Raw genomic sequence first — 25,984 nt, 5'->3', positions numbered from 1 at the left:
GTTTTCCACCATCTGGCTTCGACTACAGAGTCACTCTCAAACTAAATTTACCTGTGCTGTATACCTCTCGCCTACTATAAGAAATTCTTTGACTACTTAACTTCCAAAGTGGAGCACATTCTGACCCTCCTCCCTTTTGCAGAGATCTCCATTCTTGGAGACTTCAGTGTTCACCACCAGCTTTGGCTTTCCTCTCCATTCACTAACCATCCTGGTGTCTCTATCTATCATCTCGTTACAACCTTCCAGACAACTATCCTCTCTTCTTCAATGACACTAAACTGCCCCCCTCTTCTACAATGAACATCCTCGGTTTGGCCTTTTCTTATAATCTAAACTGGAAACTTTACATTTCATCTTTAGCTAAAATACCTTCTATGAAGTTTGGCGTTCTGAGACGCGTCCACCATGTTTACTCATCCCTATCAGATATATATATATATATATATATATATATATATATATATATATATATATATATATATATATATATATATATATATATATATATATATATATATATATATATATATATATATATATATATATATATATATATATATATATATATATATATATATATATATATATATATATATATATATACGTAAAGGTACCACTTACATCTAAGATCCGCCAGTAACCAAAACCATTTGAAGCTCATCTACCGCAGCTACCCAGAGTACAAAACTGAGGAAAGGGTCATAAAAAAAAAAAAAAAACATTATATACAATAACGTGAAGCCCACAGACCCAGAAAACACCATAGCCATCACTGTCTACTACAAGTCCAAGAAAACATCACAACTGATAACCAAGAATCGCCAAACCACTACCCAAGCATCTCTACAGGAAAACCATGTCATCAACGAACACACCTGCACTAGTGAGGTCTGTGAAGCTCAGTCTGACATCGGGATGACACGGACAAAACTGTCTAGGCGCCTCACATGTCACCTACAGAATGGAGCAATAAAGAACCATTATAGTACACAACACACAACACCTTTGAAGCAACATCACCTGGAAGAAGGAACCAAGATATTAAATTGTGAAAGTGACTCACACCGTCTACTACTCCTGGAAGCACTCTACATCGCAGATTTAGAGTCATCCATGAACATCAAAGCTCAAGATCTATAAGTTTTTCCCACACAAAAGAAGACGGCACGGAGAAGCACAACTACAGCCCACCATTAGGAAAAGCCACCAGCTACTCGCACTCCAAAACCACTACTGACCAACCACTTTCCAGCACACCGCTATATAAGGACGCGCACTCACTATTCTCCTAAAAACCACATCCCCACCTGGATAACTCTGACATCTACAAGAAATCTCGGCGGGCTCTAAAGAGGCCAGCTAGCAAGACTATCAAAAATAAAAATAAAAACAAAACTGTTCTCCTCACTTCGCCTTAAGATGTTCCCAAAGCAGGAATGAAATGTTGCAAGCAACCAACCTACTTTTGGAAAGCTCCTCGGAAACACAGACGGCGTTAACATAGAAGTGATTAGACAAATTGAAAAGATACAGCAGAAATTGAATAATGTCAAAATTGCTTATACATTCAACCTCGTCTGCCTGAAAGAGAACTTGCTCCCTGGATTTACCAATATATATATATATATATATATATATATATATATATATATATATATATATATATATATATATATATATATATATATATATATATATATGGTAGATTTAGACGTGTACTGGGCAGGGATACACAAAATTTAATGACAGGTTAGCGACAAACGAGTGTCGCTAAAAGCGACATTTGTCGCTAAATGGTATCCACAAGCGCACGGAGTGTCGTAAAGGTATCACTATCTATGATTTTTTTCGTGTCGCCAATAACTACACCTCCCGAGGTGTAGTAAAGGCATCGCTATCTCTTATATAAATAACTATGTGCACAAAAAAAAAAAAAAAAAAAAAAAAATATATATATATATATATATATATATATATATATATATATATATATATATATATATATATATATATATATATATATATATATATATATATATATATATATATATATATATATATATATATATATATATATATATATATATATATATATATATATATATATATATATATATATATTTAACTGTTTTCAACCTTCACCAAAGAAAAAAAAAAAAAAAAAACTGATGCACAAAGTGAAATCTTGCATGGATCACCGAAAATAAGGCTGAAGATAAGGAGGCAAATTTTCCACCGATCGGCGAGGTATGGCCGCACTCGCCACAATTTGTTAGTTGTTCCCGCTATTCTAGTGACTCCTGTAATGGGAATCATCTTTGCACGGATGTAAGATCGTGCCATGAGGATCACTTTGACCCCTTGGCACTGAGTGATAGCGAACTGCTGCTGAAATGCCGCTTCTTTCGGCATGAAATACTGCCTTCTTCGAGGAGATGCAACTTCACCTGCAAAGAGGACTCAGTGTGACCATACAATTCCCACCCATACCCAGTTTTGGTGGCCCCTGAGACTACCTTTAACTGTGGCTCCCTCCAAACTGTTATTGTAGACACTGTTGTTTGGCTGTTAAGGTACTTACGTTTGTAATACCAAGTATTGCATACTTGGTATTACGAATCTTTTCCCTGCCTTACTACTGGCCTGTTCTCTTCCATTCTTTTGCATATACCTTTAGGTACTTCTAAAACCAATATAAGGTTGGGGAGAAATGCTCCTGTCCAGGGCCTGCCCCGCTAAGGTTAGGTAATGTCAGCACAGGATTCTTGCTATGTTGTTCTTTGAAAAAAAAATAAAAATAATGATAATAATAATAATAATAATAAATAGTAAAATAAATAAATAAATAAATTATTGTACCAAATAGCAGAAATAACGTTACTGGGAGAATAAAATGAGGTTTAATGTCAGTAATGACATTTAAATGCGGCAGGCTGTCAAGGATAAAAGCAATATAGTAAAGTTAATGCGTGTTGCGGTTTGTAAAGTTATAATCCAGCACGGTATTCTTTTACTTTCATCAGTCATCAATATGGCTTATCTTGCTCTTCTCATCAGATAGAGCTTATCATTCCGAGTAATTTGAACCCCATATATACCCCCCTGCAAAAAACATATTTATAATGCTGACAGCAATTTTTAAATATTTATCTGTATTTTAGGGAAGCAAGATTAGTTTAGAGTGGTTTGTTAGGTTGTATTATTTTTGGTTCTGTTAGATTAGTTTGGTTAGGTTAGAACAGTTTGGTTAGGTTAGGTTAGGCTAGTTTGGTTAAGTTGGGTTAGGTTAGGTTATTTTGGCTAGGTTAGATTAGGTTAAATTAATTTGGGTAGGTTAGTTTCGTTTGATAATTAGTTTGATTAGGTTAGGTTAAATTAGTATGGTTAAGTTGTGTTAGGTGGTGGTGCGTGACAGCTGGCTGGCAGCCATGGTGAGCATATGCTATTTGTGGGGACCAGTCTATCTCTTGTACATATCGGCCTGTTTTGTATTAATCTGCTTTTTATTTTATTGCAAATCACTAGTTTCTGAGGAAATGGTGGTTCAGGGAACAAAAAAACAATGACTAATGATTTACAGGAAAAAGAACATGGGCCAAAAAAATAATAGAAATAATTTCATCCAGAATACAGACTGGTGAAAGAGTAAAAATTTACCTCCAGTGCTTCTGTAGCACGTCAACCTGTCCTAGTGTCAAAGTATGCGAATTCTTGATTAATGATGGGATGAGGGAGAGGCACCCCTGGCGTAATTGATGATAGGTTAGGTGTGGTGTGGTTACTTAGTTACAAATCTAACCAAACCTAATCTTACCTAAACTGTCGTCAAGTACCTCTGTCGCTTCCCTCTCTAAAGCAGTACTAAGCAGATTAAAACTTGGCACTGAAACCATTAAACAAATATAAACAATTAATTTTTGTTATAATAGTATAATTACTGCATAGATACACATTCATAATGGAGGAATCCTCTCTTTTAGTATGAAATGTCACAGGTGTATACACTCATCTGGTGGGTGTTGTACTTTAAGCTAAGCTAAGGCATAGAGGTTCTTTCATCTACAATAAAAAAAAAAAAAAAATTGCACTACATATTTTCTAACATTTTCAACAATGTGTTAATGTTTTTGTGTTGGCCTTAAAGCATCCAGTGGTATGAGCCATAAAATGCCTGAATAAATCTAAAAATTATCTTTTGTATTTGGGCAGATTACTGTTGAGTCTCCAATAGCTTCCGTTGTGCCTGCACCTACTTATGCAGTCCCCAGGTCGGACTGCCTTAATGTCGACGACCCTAAGTGTCTTGACACCCCCCTCAACTTTTTCTTCATTAACTTCTGCAACATTCGCGGTCTCAGATCTAATTTTCAATCTGTAGAACACCACCTCTCCAATTCTAAACCTCATCTTCTTTTCCTCACTGAAACTCAGGTGTCTGAGGCAACTGACAGTAGCCCCTTTTCTGTTCCCTCCTACTTTCTCTATCCTCATTTTCGATCCGAAGCTGGATGTTGCGTTTATGTGCGCATGACTTAACCTGCTCTCGTGCCCACACTCTTGAATCTTCCGAGTTTTCCACCATCTGGCTACGACTACAGAGTCACTCTCAAACTAAATTTATCTGTGTTGTATACCTCTCACCTAACTGCTTTGACTATAAGAAATTCTTCGACTACTTAACTTCCAAAGTGGAGCACATTTTGACCCTCTTCCCTTTTGCAGAGATCTCCATTCTTGGAGACTTCAATGTTCACCACCAGCTTTGGCTTTCCTCTCTCTTCACTGACCATCCTGGTGAACTAACCTTCAACTTTGCTATCCTCCATGACCTAGAGCAATAGGTGCAACACCCTACTCGTATTCCTGACCGTCTTGGAGATACGCCCAACATTCTGGACCTTTTCCTGACCTATAATCCTTCTGCTTATGCTGTTACCCTTTCTTCTCCGTTGGGCTCCTCCGATCACAATCTCATCTCTGTATCTTGTCCTATTGCTCCAGTCCCTCCTCAGGATCTCCCTAAGCGAAGGTGCCTCTGGCGTTTTGCGTCTGCTAGTTGGGGGGACCTGAGGAGGTATTTTGCTGATTTTCCTTGGAATGAGTACTGCTTCCGTGTCAGAGACCCGTCTTTGTGTGCTGAGCGCATAACAGAGGTGATAATGTCTGGCATGGAGGCGTACATTCCTCACTCTTTTTCTCGACCTAAACCTTCCAAACCTTGGTTTAACACACCTTGTTCTCGTGCTGTACATGATAGAGAGGTGGCCTACAAAAGGTACTTAAGCCTTCCATCACCAGAATCTCATGCACTTTATATTTCTGCCCGGAACCATGCCAAGTCTGTTTAGTTTGTAGCGGGACACAAGTTACCGCTCCTTGCACTCCGTTTTCTGTTACATATTCACCCTTCCGTTTTCACTCTCTCTTCTGCACAGATTTTTGTCTTTCATCTCTTCTTCCTCACTTTATTATACATTCTCTTACTTGTACACATTCTGTGCACGCTCTTCGACACATGTGTTACACGTCTTCTCAATACATCATATTACTCCTTTCTTCACACAGACATACACACACACATACATTCTCTGTTTCCATAATTTTATGTAAATCATTTTTTATGTTTAGTAATTTCTGTATATATTGTTCATGTTTTTACTGAATAAACAGTGAGAGAGAGAATACCCAGGCTAAGTTTCCTTTGCCAAAGCTACACAGTTATAACACTGGAAATTGTTACCCTTCAAGGACTAAACACTGCTATGACCAAGTCATAGTAGGGAGCCTACACTTCTCGCTTGAGCGGCGAATTCCGGGCGGCCAAGTAGCACCTCACCTTCGCTACAAGTTTACCAACTAGCCAAAAACTCCTTCATTAACAGAAAGTGTCAGAACCTTTCAAGATCTAACTCCCCTCGTGACTTCTGGCATCTATTAAAAAATATCTCCAATAACTTTGCTTCTTCTTCTTTCCCTCCTTTATTTCAACCAGATGGCACCACTGCTATCACATCTTTTTCTAAAGCTGAACTCTTCGCTCAAACCTTTGCTAAAAACTCTACCTTGGACGATTCTGGGCTTGTTCCTCCCTCTTCTCCACTCTCTGACTACTTCATGCTAGCTATTAAAATTCTTCGCAATGATGTTTTCCATGCCCTTGCTGGCCTAAACCTCGAAACGTTTATGGACCTGATGGGGTCCCTCCTATTGTTCTCCGAAACTGTGCCTCCGTGCTTGCACCTTGCCTAGTCAAACTCTTTCAGCTCTGTCTCTCAACATCTACCTTTCCTTCTCACTGGAAGATTGCCTACATTCAGCCTGTTCCTAAAAAGGGTGACCGTTCTAATCCCTCAAACTACCGTCCTATTGCTTTAATTTCCTGCCTATCTAAAGTTTTTGAATCTACCCTCAACAGGAAGATTCTTAAACATCTATCACTTCACAACCTTCTACCTGATCGTCAGTAGGGGTTCCGTCAAGGCCGCTCTACTGGTGATCTTCTGGCTTTCCTTACTGAGTCTTGGTCATCCTCTTTTAGAGATTTTGGTGAAACTTTTGCTGTTGCCTTGGACATATCAAAAGCTTTTGATAGAGTCTGGCACAAAGCTTTGATTTCGAAACTACCCTCCTACGGCTTCTATCCTTCTCTCTGTAACTTCATCTCAAGTTTCCTTTCTGACCGTTCTATTGCTGCTGTGGTAGACCGTCACTGTTCTCCAAAATCTATTAACAGTGGTGTTCATCAGGGTTCTGTCCTGTCACCCACTCTCTTCTTATTATTCATTAATGATCTTCTAAACCAAATTTCTTGTCCTATCCACTCCTACGCTGATGATACCACCCTGCACTTTTCCACGCTTTTTCATAGACGTCTCTAGCTAAAACAGCTTCTATGAAGTTAGGTGTTCTGAGACGTCTCCGCCAGTTTTTCTCACCCCCCCACCTGCTAACTCTGTACAAGGGCCTTATTCGTCCATGTATGGAGTATGCTTCACATGTCTGGGGGGATTCCACTCATACTGCTCTTCTAGACAGCGTGGGATCAAAAGTTTTTCGTCTCATCAACTCCTCTCCTCTAACTAACTGTCTTTAGCCTCTCTCTCATCGCCGCATTGTTGCATCTCTAGCTGTCTTCTACCGTTATTTTCATGCTAACTGCTCTTCTGATCTTGCTAACTGCATGCCTCCCCTCCTCCCGCGGCCTTGCTGCACAACACTTTCTTCTTTCTCTCACCCCTGTTCTGTCCACCTCTCTAATGCAAGAGTTAACCAGTATTCTCAATCATTCATCCCTTTCTCTGGTAAACTCTAGAACTCCCTGCCTGCTTCTGTATTTCCACCTTCCTATGACTTGAATTCCTTCAAGAGGGAGGTTTCAAGACACTTATCCTTCAATTTTTGACTACCGCTTTTGACCCTTTTTATGGGACTGGCATTTCAGTGGGCATTTTTTTTTTTTTTTTATCGGATTTTTGTTGCCCTTGGTCAGTGTCCCTCCTACATAAAAAAAAAAAAAAAAGTGCCTTCACCAGCCCCTACAGATTCACTAAAAATTGTGGGATCAGCTCAAGTTCTGATCGACAACCTGTAATAAATTTAAGATGAAAACATGACTAACATATTTAATTAGCATATTGATGGATTGCAATAAAAAAGACTTGAAAATGCAGCACATATGACAAATATACGTAGTGTCCATAAATATATAATGAAGAATAAAATTTAATGCATGCAGGAAATGACAGTTATTCAACATTGAGGGACGTCATCTGTGTGATGGATGATTTGGAAAGTCAGGTCCTTATCTACCGTCGGTAATGAGGATGAATCTCCCATAGCAGCACCAAAACCAGACTCAGCAACACCAGCAGGCGAGGGTCTGATGATTCCATTACCACTGTTGGTGGATGACTGGTTCAGCAGAGTGCCAGACAGTCCTGAAAAAAAAAAAAGAAAGGAAAGTTCTTACATTACTGCAGGGAGGGAATAACCTGGTATTTTGTGAAGGCTGTTGTTATTACTAACATTTATTTTTAATCAGCAGTCAGTTTATTAATGTCTATTACATAATTCTGCTGGTTTGATATATTTAAGTGTGCAGATATCTGAACTCAAAAGGAAGATGAGTGGTGGCTCTGTTGCCCTGTAACCGTTGTTATAATCATATAAAGTGCTTTATAAACTAGTTAATAGATTTTATTATGTTAATTAATTTTATTATGTTAATTATATTAAATAGCGGTAAACTTTATAACACCACCAACATCAAAGTACCATATGTACACAAGAACAAACTTTGTTATATAACTAGATGGGTTTTAAGCACTGCCAACACCAACCTAACCCAACCCAACCTAGCTAACCTAACTCACCCATCTAAACTATCCCTTTCTCAACAATGTAAAAAAAACATTTAAGATATAAACCTGTTCCAGCAGTTTGGGCAAGAAATAAAATAATACCCATACCAGACCTACATGTAACTCACTATGCATGTTTCAAAAGGTGAGCAGAAAGAAACAATTTTTAATTTACTCAGTGCAATGAAAGTTCAAAATATTAAATTCCATATGCAATTTGCTCAGGGTGAAACAATATGCAAATATTTTAATGTGTGCCTGGAACCATAAGCCATAACCTCACTCACCTGCCACATTTCCTCGCAAGCTCTTCTTTTTGCCTGTTTTGCTGTCCACCCTTCCTGGAATCACTGCACCTCGACTCTACACTTCCTCCACCAAGGTTAAGGTGTCGGTTAATAATCATTGTCTCCTTGTTTTCTCAGGGGGTTCACTAGCCATGATGAAAGCATTGTGAGGACAGTTGACTGTGGTGGGTGGTGGCTGTGGGTGTGTGACATTGTATCAAAGTTTGTAAACAATCTCATGATTCCCTCGGCGATGACACGAAGCCTTCTTGTGACTGGCTGCCTTGCGTGCTATGTCGAGTCAGTGACGTATCATCCCCGACAGCCTAGGCATGCGTGCCTTGACCTCCTCTGGCAGTGCTGCGAAAGTGAAGGTGAGGATCTGATTAGGTTGATCATTGGTGCTTGAAGCCTTTCTCTTCATACCCTGTCGAACCTTCTCCACTTGGCATTCAACTGCGTCAGAAAGGTGATTATGCGAGGTCACAACTTTAGGGTCACCGAGACTTTTAATGGTATTCAGTATACCAGGGCACTTGAGACTAGCCTGCTTGACTCACCGAGAAACCATCTCATCCACTGATTTTGCAAAATGCTTCTTAGTGTACAAGAAGCCATTCAGAGAGATTTTCTGACCACCTCGCTTTGATGTGGTGACCTCAAGCTCAGCTGATATGGTTGAGCAGTACTGTAGTTCCCACCAGACTGTTCCTCACCTCAGTCATAAACTTCACAAACTACCAACTGCTTCACAACTCAAAACAACCTGAAACAAAGTTCAAACACTCCTCTTTGTCACTCAGTCTCAAAAGGACTGTGAAGCAATACCATACAGCAGTAAAAACTATATGTTCAAAACAAACTGAAGCTTCACTCAGTCTCAAAATCGCTGTAAAGGAGTAAAGGCTGTGTGTGTGTGTGTGTGTGTGTGTGTGTGTGTGTGTGTGTGTGTGTGTGTGTGTGTGAAACTTCACTCAGTCTCAAAATCACTGTAAAAGCAGTACCATATGACTACTGATTTTTTTTGCCCGCGGCAGCCAATTAAATCTTAACCCACAAATTACAAGTAAAAAAATATGGCGCGAAATATAAGGAAAAGTACCATACATTCAAAAGATAAGTAAATTTTTCCTGGCCAAAACGTCCTAGTTTAATGGCCAATGGCCAAGACGTCCGTGGCCAAAACGTCCGTGGCCAAAACGTCCGTGGCCAGAATGTCCTACACTCGGGAGGAACAATCCCAGAATCATCCCAGTTACAGTTTTTACCAAATGTTTGGGTGAAGACTCCAGCTTTAGAGATGGATGAGATGGGAGTGCTGTCATTAGTTTGAAATAAAGGAGGAAAAGATGAAGAAAAGTGGTCAGAGATCTTTTTTTTTTTTTTTTTTGCTAGCTGCCAGAATTCACGAAAAAAGTTGGAACTAGAAAGACTGACATTTTTTTTTTTTTTAATTGATGAAAGAGTTAATGGGTAGTAGAACAGCCATCTCATCCACTGATTTTGCAAAATGCTTCTTAGTGTAGTGGAATGTTCCCGGTTAGAAAATAATGTGCATAAGATTCAGGTGATGGAAGCTCAAGTACCTTTTTTTGTGGGCCGCCTCTCTCTTATGTATAACATGAAAACAGGATAACGTAAACCAGTTTCCATTGGAAGTCTTAAGGTGAGAGAAAAGTGAGAAATGTACGCCTTGATGTCAGACACAATCACCTCCATTATGAGCTCAGAGATGGGTCTCTAAAACCGAAGCAGTAGTCATTCCACATAAAATCAGAAAAGGAAGATAACTCCTTAGCAGAAGATGAGGTTTAGAAGAGATGATATTGCACAGATTGCAGATTAGATTTATGTCTGTAGATGCAAATGTAGTAGTAATATATATATATATATATATATATATATATATATATATATATATATATATATATATATATATATATATATATATATATATATATACATACACACACACACACACACACACACACACACACACATTATTTTATCCTTTGTGTTTCTTATAGCATATTCTTGATTTAGGATGAATTTCACAACTTTTGTTGTGTGTGTGTGTGTGTGTGTTTTCTTTGAATTCCCTAGATTCACCAAGAACTTTTATTCCTCCCTTTCTCTTTATCTTATTTATTCATTTATTTTTCTCACTGATTTCCTTAATATTATTTATGTGCACACTCAAAAAGTCTTGTTACAGTGTGGTTTGTCAAAATTCACCCTAAACCACCCGGTACTCTCGACAGGGATGTCGAGGTGTGCGGGGTGCCAAGAAGGAGGCTTAGGACCAGACAGAAACATGCATGGGAGAAGTATTGAATATAGCTGATATCTATCTATCTATGTATCTGTCTTGCTAACTATATATTGTTTCAGTTATGAGTGTCACTCACTTGATTCCTGCAGGTACAGCTGCACTAAACACACACAGGGATACCATCATGAGTAGCCTCCTACCAATGGATCTGTCCTTGTCAATTTGTTTTGTATTGAATGTGTAATGAATGATATTTTTTTCGACCTCGCCTACATATTTGCTTGTTATGCCATACTATCACTTTTCTTTTGCCTGAAAATTATCATTTGTATGTGTGTAGCATACTAATTTTTATTTCTACAAAATTGAATCAAGCTCATTGTGTCCCATTCTATAAAACAAAATTATCATATTTTCTTGAAATTTGTACATAATGTTTGAACGCCACTTCCTTTAATAATCAGTTTCACTGATCTGTTGATCTAACTGGAAACTATTTCTGCTTACCTTTATTTCCTCTTGTCTTAATAGGCTTCTTGCTGTGTCCTCCTTTTGCTTTATCTTTTAAGTCTTTTTAGTCTCTTAAGTCTTTAAACACGTCAACCTTTGAAGCTTCTCATTATATATTTGTACACCATAAACGTGTTTAATGTTTTCCGCTTTTCTTCCACTTTGGATAGCAGCAACTTCACTATTGGTTTTATCACTTATCTTGTATATAATCTCCTATCTCTTATCTTGGACCTTTAGAACTTGGTACCTGTCTCGTTGCCTTGTTTGATATTGTGCTTTCTACTCTTCTAATGTGTTTCTGTATGAATGATGTCTTTCAAAGAATTGTTTTTTCTTTACCATCTCTTTACTTACATATGTGTAGGCCACTGTCATATTTTTTTAACAATGCCTGCATATTCTTTAACTTTTCATCGACGTAATCCAATGATATAATTTATTACGAGCAAAGCGAATTTTACTTTAGAGGTTGAAGTTTCATTTTGAGGGGACTGCCCCAGCCCGACCGTAACACTATTCAAACGTTAATATCGTAACGAAATTAGCACCATATGATAGTGCAACTCTATCAATTTTGTATGGTGATTCCTTCATCTCTTCTATTTTTTAAACTCAATGGGTAACTTACAAAAATTTTATTTTTATCAAACTTTCTCAATTTTCACCAATTTTGCTTTCTCTCAACAAAACTAGATACATGCCATTTGACGCACAATAGAATTTCCTATCCAACGGTATATGATACAATTATTTCGCTCTCGTAAAGTTTTGGGTTAGATTGATTGATTTTTTTTTTTAATTCTAGGCTAGTCTGCCATCTTCGGGTTGCTTGAAATTGCCTCTCTCTCTCTCTCTCTCTCTCTCTCTCTCTCTCTCTCTCTCTCTCTCTCTCTCTCTCTCTCTCTCTCTCTCTCTCTCTCTCTCTCTCTCTCTCTTTCTCTCTCTCTCATCATGTGCCTACGTAAGTACTCCGTCCACCAGTCACAGAGGAGTCTACAAAGTACGTGAAGGTATGCGCTCCCACCGGCTCTGCAACTTTGGGGACGATAATTTGCACAGGACTGTCTCTGCCGGTGTAGTAGGTTCAAGTGACAGCTCAGCTAAGTCAGACAATTTTGAATCAAGCGTTTAGGCGTTTTCCTTTCCAGACATTCCCCGGCTTGCGGCGTTGTCAAACCTTGTACTGGGCCAATTATCAGATCAAAGCCTATGTGTCGCTGATAACCCCACATATCACCTCTCTCTCTCTCTCTCTCTCTCTCTCTCTCTCTCTCTCTCTCTCTCTCTCTCTAAACATAAAAAAAAAAAAAATTATTAACAGGGGCACAGAGCAGAAAATCTGCCAGGCACCGAACGCTCAAAGAAAAAAAAAAAAAAAGAAACAAGTGACTAAATATAAACATAACATTAAATTAGATTTTAATTTTCCAAAGAAAACATCCGGAATCTTGTGCTGACATTACTTAATTTAATATAACTGTGGGAGGCCCTGGAGGGCAAGGCACTTCTTCCAGACTTTATATTTATATTTTTCGTGTGTCTAAAGGTATATGTGAGAGAATGCAAAAGAATAGACCAGTAATAAGGCCGGTAAAGGACTCTAGATAATTACCAAGCATGCAATACCAATACCAGCCAGCCAGCAGCAGTTTCCAGTGACATTTTGGAAGGAGCAACTTGCAAATAACCTCAGGTCCACCAAAACCTGGGTGTGGGTGGGTGGGTGTGGGTGAATGGCCACACTGAGTCCTCTGCATGTTAAGTTGCATCTCCTCGAACAAGACATTAGTCCATGCCAAGGAAAACGGTCTTTCAATAGCAGTTCACTATCACTCAGTGCCAAAGGGTCAAGGCGATCCTCATGGCACGATCATACATCCTTGCAAAGATGATTTCCATTACAGCAGTCACTAGAGGAGCAGGAACAACACAAATATTGTGGCTATTGCGGCCGTGTCTCGCCGATCGGCCGATATATATATATATATATATATATATATATATATATATATATATATATATATATATATATATATATATATATATATATATATATATATATATATATCAAACATATAGAACAATTATAATGTTCTACAGAACACCGCCCTTACCAACGAGAAGACAAAATCTACTCATTTCTTTAGAGCACTATCTCCCTATGCTGCGCAATATCATATCCATCTTCCCTGAAGGCAAGCTCTGCCCCCTTTCAGGAATGACATATAGCCCAGGGAAGAAGGATATAATTTACTGCAAAGCAACACAAAATAATCCTGTATCTAGAGACACTCAGAAAGTCTCCAGATCGCAGTAATTTTTTAACGAAACGACATATACACCAACGAAGTGCCCACCAAACAGAAGGAGAGTCTAGAAGTACTTGTCTCCCAAAAAGGCGGAAAGTCACATCTAAATATATATATACCGAGTGCCTTGTAAGGAAGTACACTCACAGGCAGGGTAACGAAGACACCTGAAATATGTATCTATAGGCAGAGGCGTACTACGGTAAGTGACTCATATAACTGCGAAGAGTACGAATGCCAGTTGTATGATGATTGTGGGTGGCTGCACACCTTTGAGTTTACTTTAATTTCATCCTGTATCTAGTTGTCCCTTTTCCCGCTAACTGTAAACCGCCACCCATTTTCCTCAAAACACACTGCTTCCCAGGATACATCTATCTCTCTTGAGCTATGGACTGTGACTAGAGCGTGAGAACACGGCATGGTTATGGATCACAGGCGGTGACTCATACAGGGAGGGAAGGGGAATGATGGGGGCACATACAAGGAGGGATGGTGGCACACCTCACCCTCGCTCGTCCGCCTCACTCACACTGTTAGTTGGCACAATAAAACACTTGTTTTCTAAAAATTTTGGTGTCTAAACTATGAGACCTGGAGGAATACTGATCATGGTATGAGAAAAGGGAGCTCTTTAATTAAATACTGTGTGAGACTTTGAGAGCACAACGGGAAACAGTTTAAATAAAATGGTGAAAAGGGACAACTGGATACAGGATGAAATTAAAGTAAACTCAAAGGTTTGCAGCCACCCACAATCATCATACAACTGGCGTTTGTACTCTTCGCTCTCCCTCTCTCTTCTCTGTCTCTCTCCCATCTTCCATTGTTCATCTTTCATTTCACTACCTCTCTATCTCTCTTTCCCTATGTCTCCTTTATCCTTCTGATTAAGTGTGCAGAATAATATATATATATATATATATATATATATATATATATATATATATATATATATATATATATATATATATATATATATATATATATATATATATGTGTGTGTGTGTGTGTGTGTGTGTGTGTGTGTGTGTGTGTGTGTGTGTGTGTGTGTGTGTGTGTTTCTTGTTGTTTTGTTTTTGTTGTTCTTCTGTTCCTCCTCATTCCTTGTCATCACTTCTCCTCCTCCTCCTCCTTCTTCTCCTCCTCCTCCTCCTCATTCTTCCTCCTCCTCTTCCGTCTTCAGCATCCATACTATAAAAATATGGATGTGATTCAATATCTAAAAGTCAAAGTAGTGGTACAGTCACCAGCAGTAAACTTGTTGCTACTACTGGGCTATTAAATAATCAGTAGTGACACCTGTCAACTACTCACCCGGTGAAGGCTTTTGTTTTCCTGTGATTGGTTCAACCCCTTCAAAAACTAATCCTTGAAGCTCCACCCACTTAACGTTCCCTACCTGATCCATACCCTGTCCCTTCCCATGATCAGAGCTCCCATTAAATTAGTAGATAATATGTGTGTGTGTGTGTGTGTGTGTGTGTGTGTGTGTGTAAGTGTGTGTGTGTGTGTGTGTGTGTCTGTGTGTGTGTGTGTGTGTGTGTGTAAGTGTGTGTGTGTTCCGCTTGTTGTTGTTTTTCTTTTATTGTTGTTCTCTTCATCCTTCTCTTCCTCCCCCTCATTTCGCATCCTTCTCCTCATTCCCCATCCTCTTCCGCCTCCTCCTCCTCCTTCTCCTCCTCCTGTTATATATATATATATATATATATATATATATATATATATATATATATATATATATATATATCCCTATTCCCATCAGAGGGCCATGTTACTCAGGTGTAATACAAGCATCACGAGAGCGCTGCTTCATATAGAAGCCTGTGTCTGTGTAGTAAGGTCACTCACAAAAATCATGAACCTAGGGCATGTTTTTTTTTTTTTTCCACTGAACCTTCCACCCCTTCTAATTTTTGGTGAATTAACTTATCGGCAAGTAAAAGCATCAATATTAAGGGAGGCGGTTGAGTTAAAGGAAGAGAATCAACTAAAATGATTCGCATCTTTTGCCTGTGCGCCTTCCCCCCACCCCCTCCTCTCTCTCTCTCTCTCTCTCTCTCTCTCTCTCTCTCTCTCTCTCTCTCTCTCTCTCTCTCTCTCTCTCTCTCTCTTTATATATATATATATATATATATATGGACCTGATGGTGTCCCTCCTATTGTTCTCTGAAACTGTGCCTCCGTGCTTGCACTTTGCCTAGTCAAACTTTCAGCTCTGTCTGTCTACATCAACCTTTTCTTCTTGCTGGAAGTTTGCCTACATTCAACCTGTTCCTAAAAAGGGTGACCGTTCTAATCCCTCAAACTACCGTCCTATTGCTTTAATTTCCTGCCTATCTAAAGTTTTTGAATCTATCCTCAACAGGAAGATTCTTAAACATCTATCACTTCACAACCTTCTATCTGATCGCCAGTATGGGTTCCGTCAAGGCCGCTCTACTGGTGATCTTCTGGCTTTCCTTACTGAGTCTTGGTCACCCTCTTTTAGAGATTTTGGTGAAACTTTTGCTGTTGCTTTGGACATATCAAAAGCTTTTTATAGAGTCTGGCACAAAGCTTTGATTTCCAAACTACCCTCCTACGGTTTCTATCCTTCTCTCTGTAACTTCATCTCAAGTTTCCTTTCTGACCGTTCTATTGCTGCTGTGGTAGACTGTCACTGTTCTTTTCCTAAATATATTAACAGTGGTGTTCCTCAGGGTTCTGTCTTGTCACCCACTCTCTTCTTATTATCAATCAATGACCTAAACCAAACTTCTTGTCCTATCCACTCCTACGCTGATGATACCACCCTGCACTTTTCCACGTCTTTTCATAGACGTCCAACCCTTCAGGAGGTAAACGTATCACGCAGGGAAGCCACAGAACGCCTGACTTCTGATCTTTCTAAACTTTCTGATTGGGGCAGAGCAAACTTGGTATTGTTCAATGCCTCAAAAACTCAATTCCTCCATCTATCAACTCGACACAACCTTCCAGACAACTATCCCCTCTCCTGCAATGACACTCAACTGTCCCCCTCTTCTACACTGAACATCGTCGGTCTGTCCTTTACTTACAATCTGAACTGGAAACTTCACATCTCATCTCTAGCTAAAACAGCTTCTATGAAGTTAGGTGTTCTGAGACGTCTCCGCCAGTTTTTCTCACCCCCCCGGCTGCTAACTCTGTACAAGGGTCTTATCCGTCCATGTATGAAGTATGCTTCACATGTCTGGGGTTCCACTCATACTGCTCTTCTAGACAGGGTGGAATCAAAAGCTTTTCGTCTCATCAACTCTTCTCCTCTAACTGACTGTCTTCAGCCTCTCTCTCACCGCCGCAATGTTGCATATCTAGCTGTCTTCTACCGCTATTTTCATGCTAACTGCTCTTCTGATCTTGCTAACTGCATGCCTCCCCTCCTTCCGCGGCCTCGCTGCACAAGACTTTCTTCTTTCTCTCACTCCTATTCTGTCCACATCTCTAACGCAAGAGTTAACCAGTATTCTCAATCATTCATCCCTTTCTCTGGTAAACTCTGGAACTCCCTGCCTGCTTTTGTATTTCCACCTTCCTATGACTTGAATTCCTTCAAGAGGGAGGTTTCAAGACACTTATCCACCAATTTTTGACCACTGGTTTGACCCTTTTATGGGACTGGCATTTCAGTGGGCATTTTTTTATTAGATTTTTGTTGCCCTTGGCCAGTGTCCTTCCTACATAAAAAAAAAAAACTCTGGAACTCCCTTCCTGCTTCTGTATTTCTACCTTCCTATGACTTGAATTCCTTCAAGAGGGAGGTTTCAAGACACTTATCCTTCAATTTTTGACTACCGCTTTGGACCCTTTTTATGGGATTGGCATTTCAGTGGGCATTTTTTTTATCGGATTTTTTGTTGCCCTTGGTCAGTGTCCCTCCTACATAAAAAAAAATGATATAATATATATATATACGAGTATATATATATATATATATATATATATATATATATATATATATATATATATATATATATATATATATATATATGCTCTGTAAATATGTATAGTGGTCACATAAGCTCCCACTCATATCATCTGTATTCATCGTCATTTTATTCTCATCATTTCCATTTATTACAAAAAAAAAAAGTTTTAGTCTCATTTATCTTCATCCCATGCGAGATACAAAATGTATTCAAAATCCTCAATTTATGTACCATGTTCCGCCTACTGGTTGACAAAAGCGCTGTCATCCACGAGCACAAGGATGTGTAACCAGGCCAAGAACCGATCTACGCCACAGTTCTGTTTGATTAACTTAATTAAATCATTTACAAAGATGACGAACAATAAACACGATGTTGGAGACCCTTGTCGTACACCTATCGTGGCTGAGATAACAACACTGCCTTAAACAGAGTGAGTAATCTTATACATGGCGACCAAGGCTAACAGTACGGTACCACCACATCCTAACCGCTTGAAGACCTCAAATAAAACACCTCGTGGCACCCTCCATATGCTTGTGTAAAGTCAATAAATTTGACAACTTAAATTTCTTTCGACGAGCAACATCACACAATAAACGCAACGTAGCCACATGCTCAATGCACTCTCTCCTTGCCTGACTGCCAGCCTGCTCACGGTCTGGGATAAACCACTTGGCTAGTCTTGCACTCAAAGTCATAAACCTTTGCCATACTGTCCATAACACTGATGCCTCTGTAGTTTGCCACAGCCGCCCGCAACCCTTTCTTAAACACCGTAACAAGTTTAGACGTTGCTCAGGAAACAGGATAACATGTAGACATAAACACATTATTAAATAACACGGTTATTGTAAGGATCCAGGCAGGAGGTAAAAAAATTAAAAATACCTGGTGGCACCCCATCTGGACCACACGCCTTACTACCTCTCAATCTCCTCACCTGGTCAGACACCTCCTCTGATACTAATGGGTCATCCAACACAGGTATATAAACATCATTGTACAAGTCATCAACACTGGGTATACTCTCATCAGGAGTATTATATAAACTTTCACAATGTTCCTTCTTCAGTGGGGAGAAGCACTTTACCCTCCCCCCCACACATTCATTGCCATTTAGCTCACCTTGTCAATTAATCGCTCGCCATAACCTCGCCTCATCACCCTTCTCTACCAGACACTCCCATCTACTTACATAATCGTCATACCCAGAATTATTGCACCTCACCTTAGTCCCACGCACACACTGGTACAATACACTACATACATCACGCACACATGTTTCTGTGTCACCACTCAGTGTCGGCTGACACTGATGGGACAATGCATCTAAAAACTTTTCAGGATCAACACTGGTAAATTTACTGGGGGTCTCACAAGATTACATTCCTCCTTATGATACAACACAGCGTGTTCTCCTAAGCACGACCTTCGGGTGGTAAGGGCATCCAAATTGACGTCCGGTGCCGCCATCTCCCAAGGAACAAGAGCATAATCTGATGGCAACCTTAAATCCTGGTTAACATTAAAACTGCGCAAATACTGAATTATACCGGCTGACATTAGGCAAGAATCCAATTCCGACACCCATACTGACCCTTGTCGGTATGTCAGTTTGTTAATGTAAACATTTTCTAAATAACACATATTATTCACAACAAGTAATTTCTTTTCAGTGCAAAGACCAAACAGGGCATTGGCATTATCATTACACTGCGCACGGTCAGGGATAGAGGGATATGAATACTGTTCTCGGTTAAGCCTACCTGGCAACTCAACACGGTATCACCAAAACGTGCATTCCTATCCCCCGCCACTACACATCCATTAATTGCGTGACTTTTAATTTTTTCCAGCACACTACTTAGCAAGGCATGATTGTAGAAGGGAGAGTCTGACGGCGGTACGTAACAAAAAGCCAAATAGAACGCCAGGCACACACTTAAGCTTAAACCACACCTGGTCAGGGACAGACACGTCCAGTTCCATGATGTCACCACTTAGACCTTGCCTTATTAGGACACAGGTACTACCACGATGAGGGTTATTATTATCGCGACTTATGTACGAAGTGTAGCCATGAAATGATACTTGCAAATTAGTCTCTCTTATATAAGCTAATTAAGTCATAATTAACCAATAAATTACACACATAGGACTTTCCAAGTTTCGTCCTTACTCAATTAACGTTCCATGAAGCGACCTTTAAGTGACTTTGTTGCTGTATTAAAAAGAATGAAGGCTCCAGTTATCGATGACTACTCCATTCCTGTACAGCTTTCCTGTACAGCTCTTTGTCTTGGGTGTTGCACGCCTTGCTCTTTCCTGGTCTAGCCACTGAAAAGATTCTTTCAATCTTGCTTCAGACCCGAGGATATGTAGTATGATGTTTCCATCGGTATACCCAATGTTATGTTCCAGTGCTGTACATTGGACCAGAAACATAATCCTCGAGTATCCATAAAACTTGATTTTCTGGCACTTGATTCAAACTTTGGAGTGTAGAGATTCATTAGGGTTTTGGGTGGCACCCTTCAGGCATCTCTTCAGAAGATCTGGGTTGCCAAGATCACTGTATACTGATTTGATTTATTCCAACTTTTCTTTGGGAATTTTAGCTCGGTAAAGATTCTTCTCCTCGTGATCTTTGGCACTCTCTGGAAGCTCCAGTGCAATTGCCCTATTGTGGAAGCCCCAGGAGTTTATACCTTTTGGGTAAAACTGATGGTAATGCTCTTGGTTGTTGGATATCAGGTGGTAATACGATGCCCATACTGCTCCTTGCATTTCTCTTACAGTGCCTTCTACATCTTTCCACCTGTCAGCAGTGCTTCATTCATTCTCAATCCAACATAACCGACACCAGAGCGAGGCTGAAGTATACTTCACGCAGCCTAATGATGGAGTACTCGGTGCCACGAGAATGATTAAGTAGGACGGGTAGCAGAAGCGACAAGTGAGTGGCACTTTGTGCACTCACTCTGCAAGGCACTCCCAGAAGTGGACACAGTCAAGGTGTTCCTGCACGACTGTACTGGGCATTTCTGCCACGCGATGAGTGTCTGTAGCTGGGAAAGCGACACGGTGATAAAAGTTTCGCTTGCATCAGGAGGGTTCAACTGAACACCTCTGTGCAGAATCTGTTGTCGGAGCTGCAGTGATGTTTCATGTGGCCATGTAGCTGATTCTGCAGTTGATGGTGATGTAGGTGGTGGTGGAGTAGGTGGTGGTGAAGCAAGTGGTGGTGGAGAAGGGCGTGATAAGGTACCTGGTGTAGGTAATGGCGAATCAGCTGCTGGTGGTGGCGGAGCGGGCGGTGGTGGTGAGTGGCGGGTGAGTGTGGCAGGGTCATGACTCGCTTCATAAGATTCTAAACTACTCTCTTGCTGGTCTTGGCCGCTCCATCTTGCTCGAGAAGCCCTCAAACTGCGCTTGTACGTCATCTATTTGGCTGGAAAGCATAGGAAAAGCAAGTGTATCCCTCATCGTTGATGCCTGGGTAGGAACTGGCTCCGCTCCCTTAACCAACAAGACTCACACTCTCCTCGCGATCCGGCACGAGAGAAATGACAAATAACAAAAATTTTTGGAGAAAAAAATATTCTAAAGCGAATTTTACGTACATACAAGCACCGAATGATACCGCGTGTGTTGGCGCGCAAGTCAGGCTATGACGCAGTAACGCGGGACATTTAAATATGGTTTCCAGGCGGGAGGGGTTTTAATTTTACGAAAACAAACCTCACCACCTGGCAATTTAGACTATCCCGGCCATGCCGAGTGAAGGAAACGTATTTGTCCGATTTTGAATATATTCGTCAAAAATACCCTTTGTCTCGTTTCTTACAGATGAACGTCCTTCCTAACAGAAATCCTCTCAAATGCCCCACCTCGCACCTCGCTTGGCAGTCTTTTCCAGTATCTTGTCTCTGGCATCCTCGGTGGCCACAGTCACCAGGATTGGACGGTTGCGAGTACTGGCGGGGTCGTAGCGCCCCAGTCTGCGATAGGAGCGAATTTGTGTTACCCTCCAGCACATCCCACACTTTCCCAAGCTTTGTAGCATCGTCGTTTGCCCCTCAAGGGCCACCTGCTCATCAGGGACACCCAGCACAATTAAGTTTGTCTCCCTTTCCTTTCTATCAACCTTCTTTAAAAATAGTCGCTGCTTCATTATTATATCAGCTTGCTTACTCACTTTCCCTTCCATCTCTGTCAATTTCTTATTAACACTGGACTCAGACGATGCAATTGCCCTTCTCAGCTCCCCAGCTCGATTGCAATTGATAAGTCTCTTTTCCAGGCGTGTAGTTACACTATCCTCCATTTCCGTAGCAAATAGTATCGTGTCAATCAATTCATCTTTAGCGATGTCCTTAATCTGTATCCTTGGCACTTTGCGTAGCTCTGCAAGCGTTCTACCTATCGTTGTGTCCACAAAAGATATATTCATAGGGAACAGAAATGGCAGAAAGCTGTTGTCTGTTGGTGAGGCTTCTGCACATGCGCTAACTGGAGACCACACAGCAGCTGGGGTATATGGGGACGTATATGTAATTTCTTCGAATTACCACAGAGCTGAAGCACCACAATGTTCCACAGTCTATTATCAGCATTAGCACACCATATACTGTTAGTGCAAATCACGGGTGTAAAGAGTTACTGGATGTACGAACAAAAACAACAAAACGGCACAGCCGATTGGACCGTCTTGCTTCCCTGTGTGGGGTCGTTTGGTCACACACACACCCACACATTATCTATCAATTTCACATGAGCTCTGATCACGGGAAGGGACAGGGCATGGGCTATTGGGGAACGTCAAGTGGGTGAAGCCTCAAGGATTAGTTTTTGAGAGGGTTGAACCAATCACAGGAAAACAAAACCCTTCACCTGCTTGGTGGTTCACAGGTGTCATTACTGAATATTTAATAGCCCAGGAGTGGCAACAAGTTTACTGCTTGTGATTACATAAGAGCCGATACATATCAGCCGACGGTACACAGCAGCCAGCTGCGTAGTAGTAGAGGTGGTAGTAGTAGTAGTAGTAGTAGTAGTAGTAGTAGTAGTAGTAGTAGTAGTAGTAGTAGTAGTAACAGCAGCAACAGTAGTATCAGTAATAGTGGTAGTAGTGTTGGTGTTTGTAAAAGTAGTAATAGTAGTAGCAGGAATAGTAGTAGTATTTGTAGTATTAGTGTAGTAGTAGTAGTAGCAGCAGTAGTAATAGCAGCAGCAGCAGCAGTTGTAATAGCAATCTCCTCCGTCTCGGAAGCGCGCGCGGAATACGAGGGGGAAGGAGGTACTGTAGTGGCGGGTAGGGAAGCAGACAACACAGACCAGGACAACACGGGCCAGGAAGGGGAGGACCTCGCTCCTGCCCACCCATTGCCCCTGCCACAGCCACGCCCACAGCCACATTCCTGCCATTTTTTTTTCACCTATGCACTTATTTCCCCCACACCCGTGCCATACTGCAGCAATTCCACGAACGTAATCTCCCACCTACAGCTGTCTGTCATAATCCCTTAAATCCTGCACATCATCTCTCTCTCTCTCTCTCTCTCTCTCTTTACTTACCCAAAACAGTTGTCAATCTACAGCACACCTGCTTCCCTCACGTGACACCACACACACTCACACACACCTAAGTACTAAAGGACGACGTGTAACTTATAAAAAGTTATTCAACGCACTGCTTGAGTGCATAACAGGAAAACTCTGTGTGTGTGTGGGTGTGTGGGTGTGTGTGTGCTGCCAGGCGTATGTGTGTGTGTGTGTGTGTGTGTGTGTGTGTGTTTTATAAGGTATAAGAAAGATAACAAATATAGGAAACAGTATAAAATATGTAGTGTAGAGGCAAGTAAGAATAATAGATGCAATGAAGAGAGAGAGAGAGAGAGAGAGAGAGAGAGAGAGAGAGAGAGAGAGAGAGTGGAAGTTGCCAGCAATATGCATATTACTATGATCTAAAAAAAAATGACAATCAAACCTTTGGGCCCTTTCATCCTTTCATCCGAATTAGGAGAAGGAGGGGAAGGAGGTGAGGCAAAACTCCAGGATGGAGGCAATTTTTTTTTTTTTTTTTTTTTGCACTGAGATTCTGTTCACACACACACACACACACACGCTTTCCGGACGTGTCTTCCCTCCTCTTTTCTTTTTCGTTTAAGTTTTTCGTTTTTTTTTCATTTAATACGTAAATGTTGGCGGCCCGTCTTTAATAAAAAACCGAAAAAGATACTAGAGGAGGAGGAGGAAGAAGAGAAGGTGGCCTTCCTTCTCCTTTTCCTATTCCTCCATGTGGCTTGATACCGAGAAAATCATCTCTCATGCGTGTGTGTGTGTGTGTGTGTGTGTGACCACTGACCAGCCAGATTGCCTGCCCGTCTGTTCCTGCCCACGGGTCTATTCTTTACCGGAATAGATAAGCCACGCTGACAGTATCTCTTGTTGATGTAAGTGATCAACTGCTAACACTACCTCTGATGAAGATAGTGACAAAAATACGTGGCTGGCAGTCACGGTGGCAACTGTAGTGAGCAGACGTTTGAAGGTCCCAAACTGACCTTGAGGCCTGGCGATCACATTTTGCTCCCATCTTGAGCCTCGCTCCCCCAACCACGATGCATCACCACCACTGCATCATCATCACCACCTCTAAGGGCATCATCATCATCATCATCATCATCATCAGCAGCAGCAGCAGCAGCAGCAGCAGCAACACTGTACTATACTACACCACACTGCACCATACCACATCACACTGCACCACACCACATTGCACCACACCACAACCCACCACACCACACCCCACTGCACCACACTGCACCACAACACACTGCACCCACCACAAACTGCACTACACCATATCACATCAAACCACACCGCACAGCACTGCACCACACAACACCACACCACACTACACCACACAACACCACACCACACTGCACCACACCACACCACACTGTACCACAACACACTGCACTACACCACACCACACTGCATCACACCACACCACACCGCACTGTACCACACCACATCACACTGCACAACACCACACTGCACAACACCACATCATACCACACCACACTGCACATCACAACACCACACCACACTGCACATCACCACAATACACCACATCACACCACACCCAATCACACCAAAGTACACCACACACCAGTACACCACACCCCACCACACTGCACCACACCACACACCACTACATCACACCCCACTACACCACCCCATACCCTACCGCACCACAACAAACTACACCACACCACACTGCACCACACCACACCACACTGCACCACACCCATCCACACAAAATCTTTCAAAAACGTTCAAGATCTAACCCTCGTGACTTCTGGCATCTATTAAAAAAATATCTCCAATAACTTTGCTTCTTCTTCTTTCCCTCCTTTATTTCAACCATATGGCACCATTCCCATATCAAATCTATCTCTAAAGCTGAACTCTTCGCTGAAAACTTTGTTAAAAACTATACCTTGGACGATTCAGGGCTTGTTACTCCCTCTCCTCCATCCTCTGACTACTTCATGCTACCTATTAAAATTCTTCACGATGTTTTTCCATGCCCTCGCTGGCCTAAACCCTCGGAAGGCTTATGGACCTGATGGGATCCCTCCTATTGTTCTCCGAAACTGTGCCTCTGTGCTTGCACCTTGCCTAGTCAAACTCTTTCAGCTCTGTCTGTCAACATCTACCTTCCCTTCTTGCTGGAAGATTGCCTAGTTAGTTAGTTGTTTATTGACAAAAGAATCCTTTTACAAAATTAACGAAGAACAAATAATTGTACAAGTACTTTTGTCCATGAAAAGTATTTTTACATGCACAAACATGCATTTCAGCCTGTTTCTAAAAAGGGTGACTGCTCTAATCACTCAAACTACCGTTAAATTGCTTTAATTTCCTGCCTATCAAAAGTTTTTGAGTCTATTCTCAACAGAAAGATTCTTAAATATCTATCACTTCACAACCTTCTGTCTGATCGCCAGTATGGGTTTCGTCAAGGCCGCTCTACTGGTGATCTTCTGGCTTTCCTTACTGAGTCTTGGTCATCCTCTTTTACAGATTTTGGTGAAACTTTTGCTTTTACTTTGGATATATCAAAAGCTTTTAATAGAGTCTGGCACAAACCTTTGATCTCCAAACTACCCTCCTATAGCTTCTATCTTTCTTTCTGAAACTTCATTTCAAGTTTCCTTTCTGACCGTTCTATTGCTGTTGCGGTAGACGGTCACTGTTCTTCTCCTAAATGTAT

At 40.9% G+C, this 25,984-nt stretch overlaps 2 protein-coding genes across 11 annotated transcripts in view; one reads left to right on the top strand and one right to left on the bottom strand.

The window, feature by feature from the left end:
- Positions 1-23,433, bottom strand: part of LOC135096533 (uncharacterized) — a 31,099-nt gene extending 7,666 nt beyond the window's left edge. The window contains exons 1-4 of one of the 10 annotated variants that reach the window (XM_063998078.1): positions 11,430-11,625; positions 9,211-9,416; positions 8,651-9,010; positions 7,813-7,940 (exon numbers count right to left, since the gene is read on the bottom strand). The gene's annotated coding sequence lies outside the window, so the exon portion shown is untranslated. Of the gene's footprint in view, positions 1-878; positions 958-3,817; positions 3,887-7,812; positions 7,941-8,650; positions 9,011-9,210; positions 9,417-11,429; positions 11,626-23,277 lie in introns of those variants that run through there. The other 9 variants (XM_063998080.1, XM_063998079.1, XM_063998077.1 and 6 more) reach the window with 9 other exon arrangements.
- Positions 23,434-24,323: 890 nt separating this feature from the next.
- LOC135096449 (soluble scavenger receptor cysteine-rich domain-containing protein SSC5D-like) lies at positions 24,324-25,080 on the top strand. The gene is made up of 2 exons (XM_063997951.1): positions 24,324-24,666; positions 24,881-25,080. The coding sequence occupies exons 1-2, from the start codon at positions 24,324-24,326 to the stop codon at positions 25,078-25,080; spliced, it is 543 nt and encodes a 180-aa protein (XP_063854021.1).
- The last annotated feature ends 904 nt before the right edge of the window (positions 25,081-25,984 follow it).

Source organism: Scylla paramamosain, unplaced genomic scaffold, assembly GCF_035594125.1.
Source record: "Scylla paramamosain isolate STU-SP2022 unplaced genomic scaffold, ASM3559412v1 Contig4, whole genome shotgun sequence".
Taxonomy (NCBI): domain Eukaryota; kingdom Metazoa; phylum Arthropoda; class Malacostraca; order Decapoda; family Portunidae; genus Scylla; species Scylla paramamosain.
Note: the sequence above shows the minus strand (reverse complement) of the source record. Positions and strands in the feature narration are given on the sequence as shown.

Bases quoted from the DNA above. Each gene is read 5' to 3' on its own strand.
- LOC135096449 (XM_063997951.1), top strand. From the start codon at position 24,324: ATGCATCACCACCACTGCATCATCATCACCACCTCTAAGGGCATCATC. The intron at 24,667-24,880 runs GTACCACAACAC...ACCACACACCAG, and splicing joins GCACCACACCACACCACACT to TACACCACACCCCACCACAC.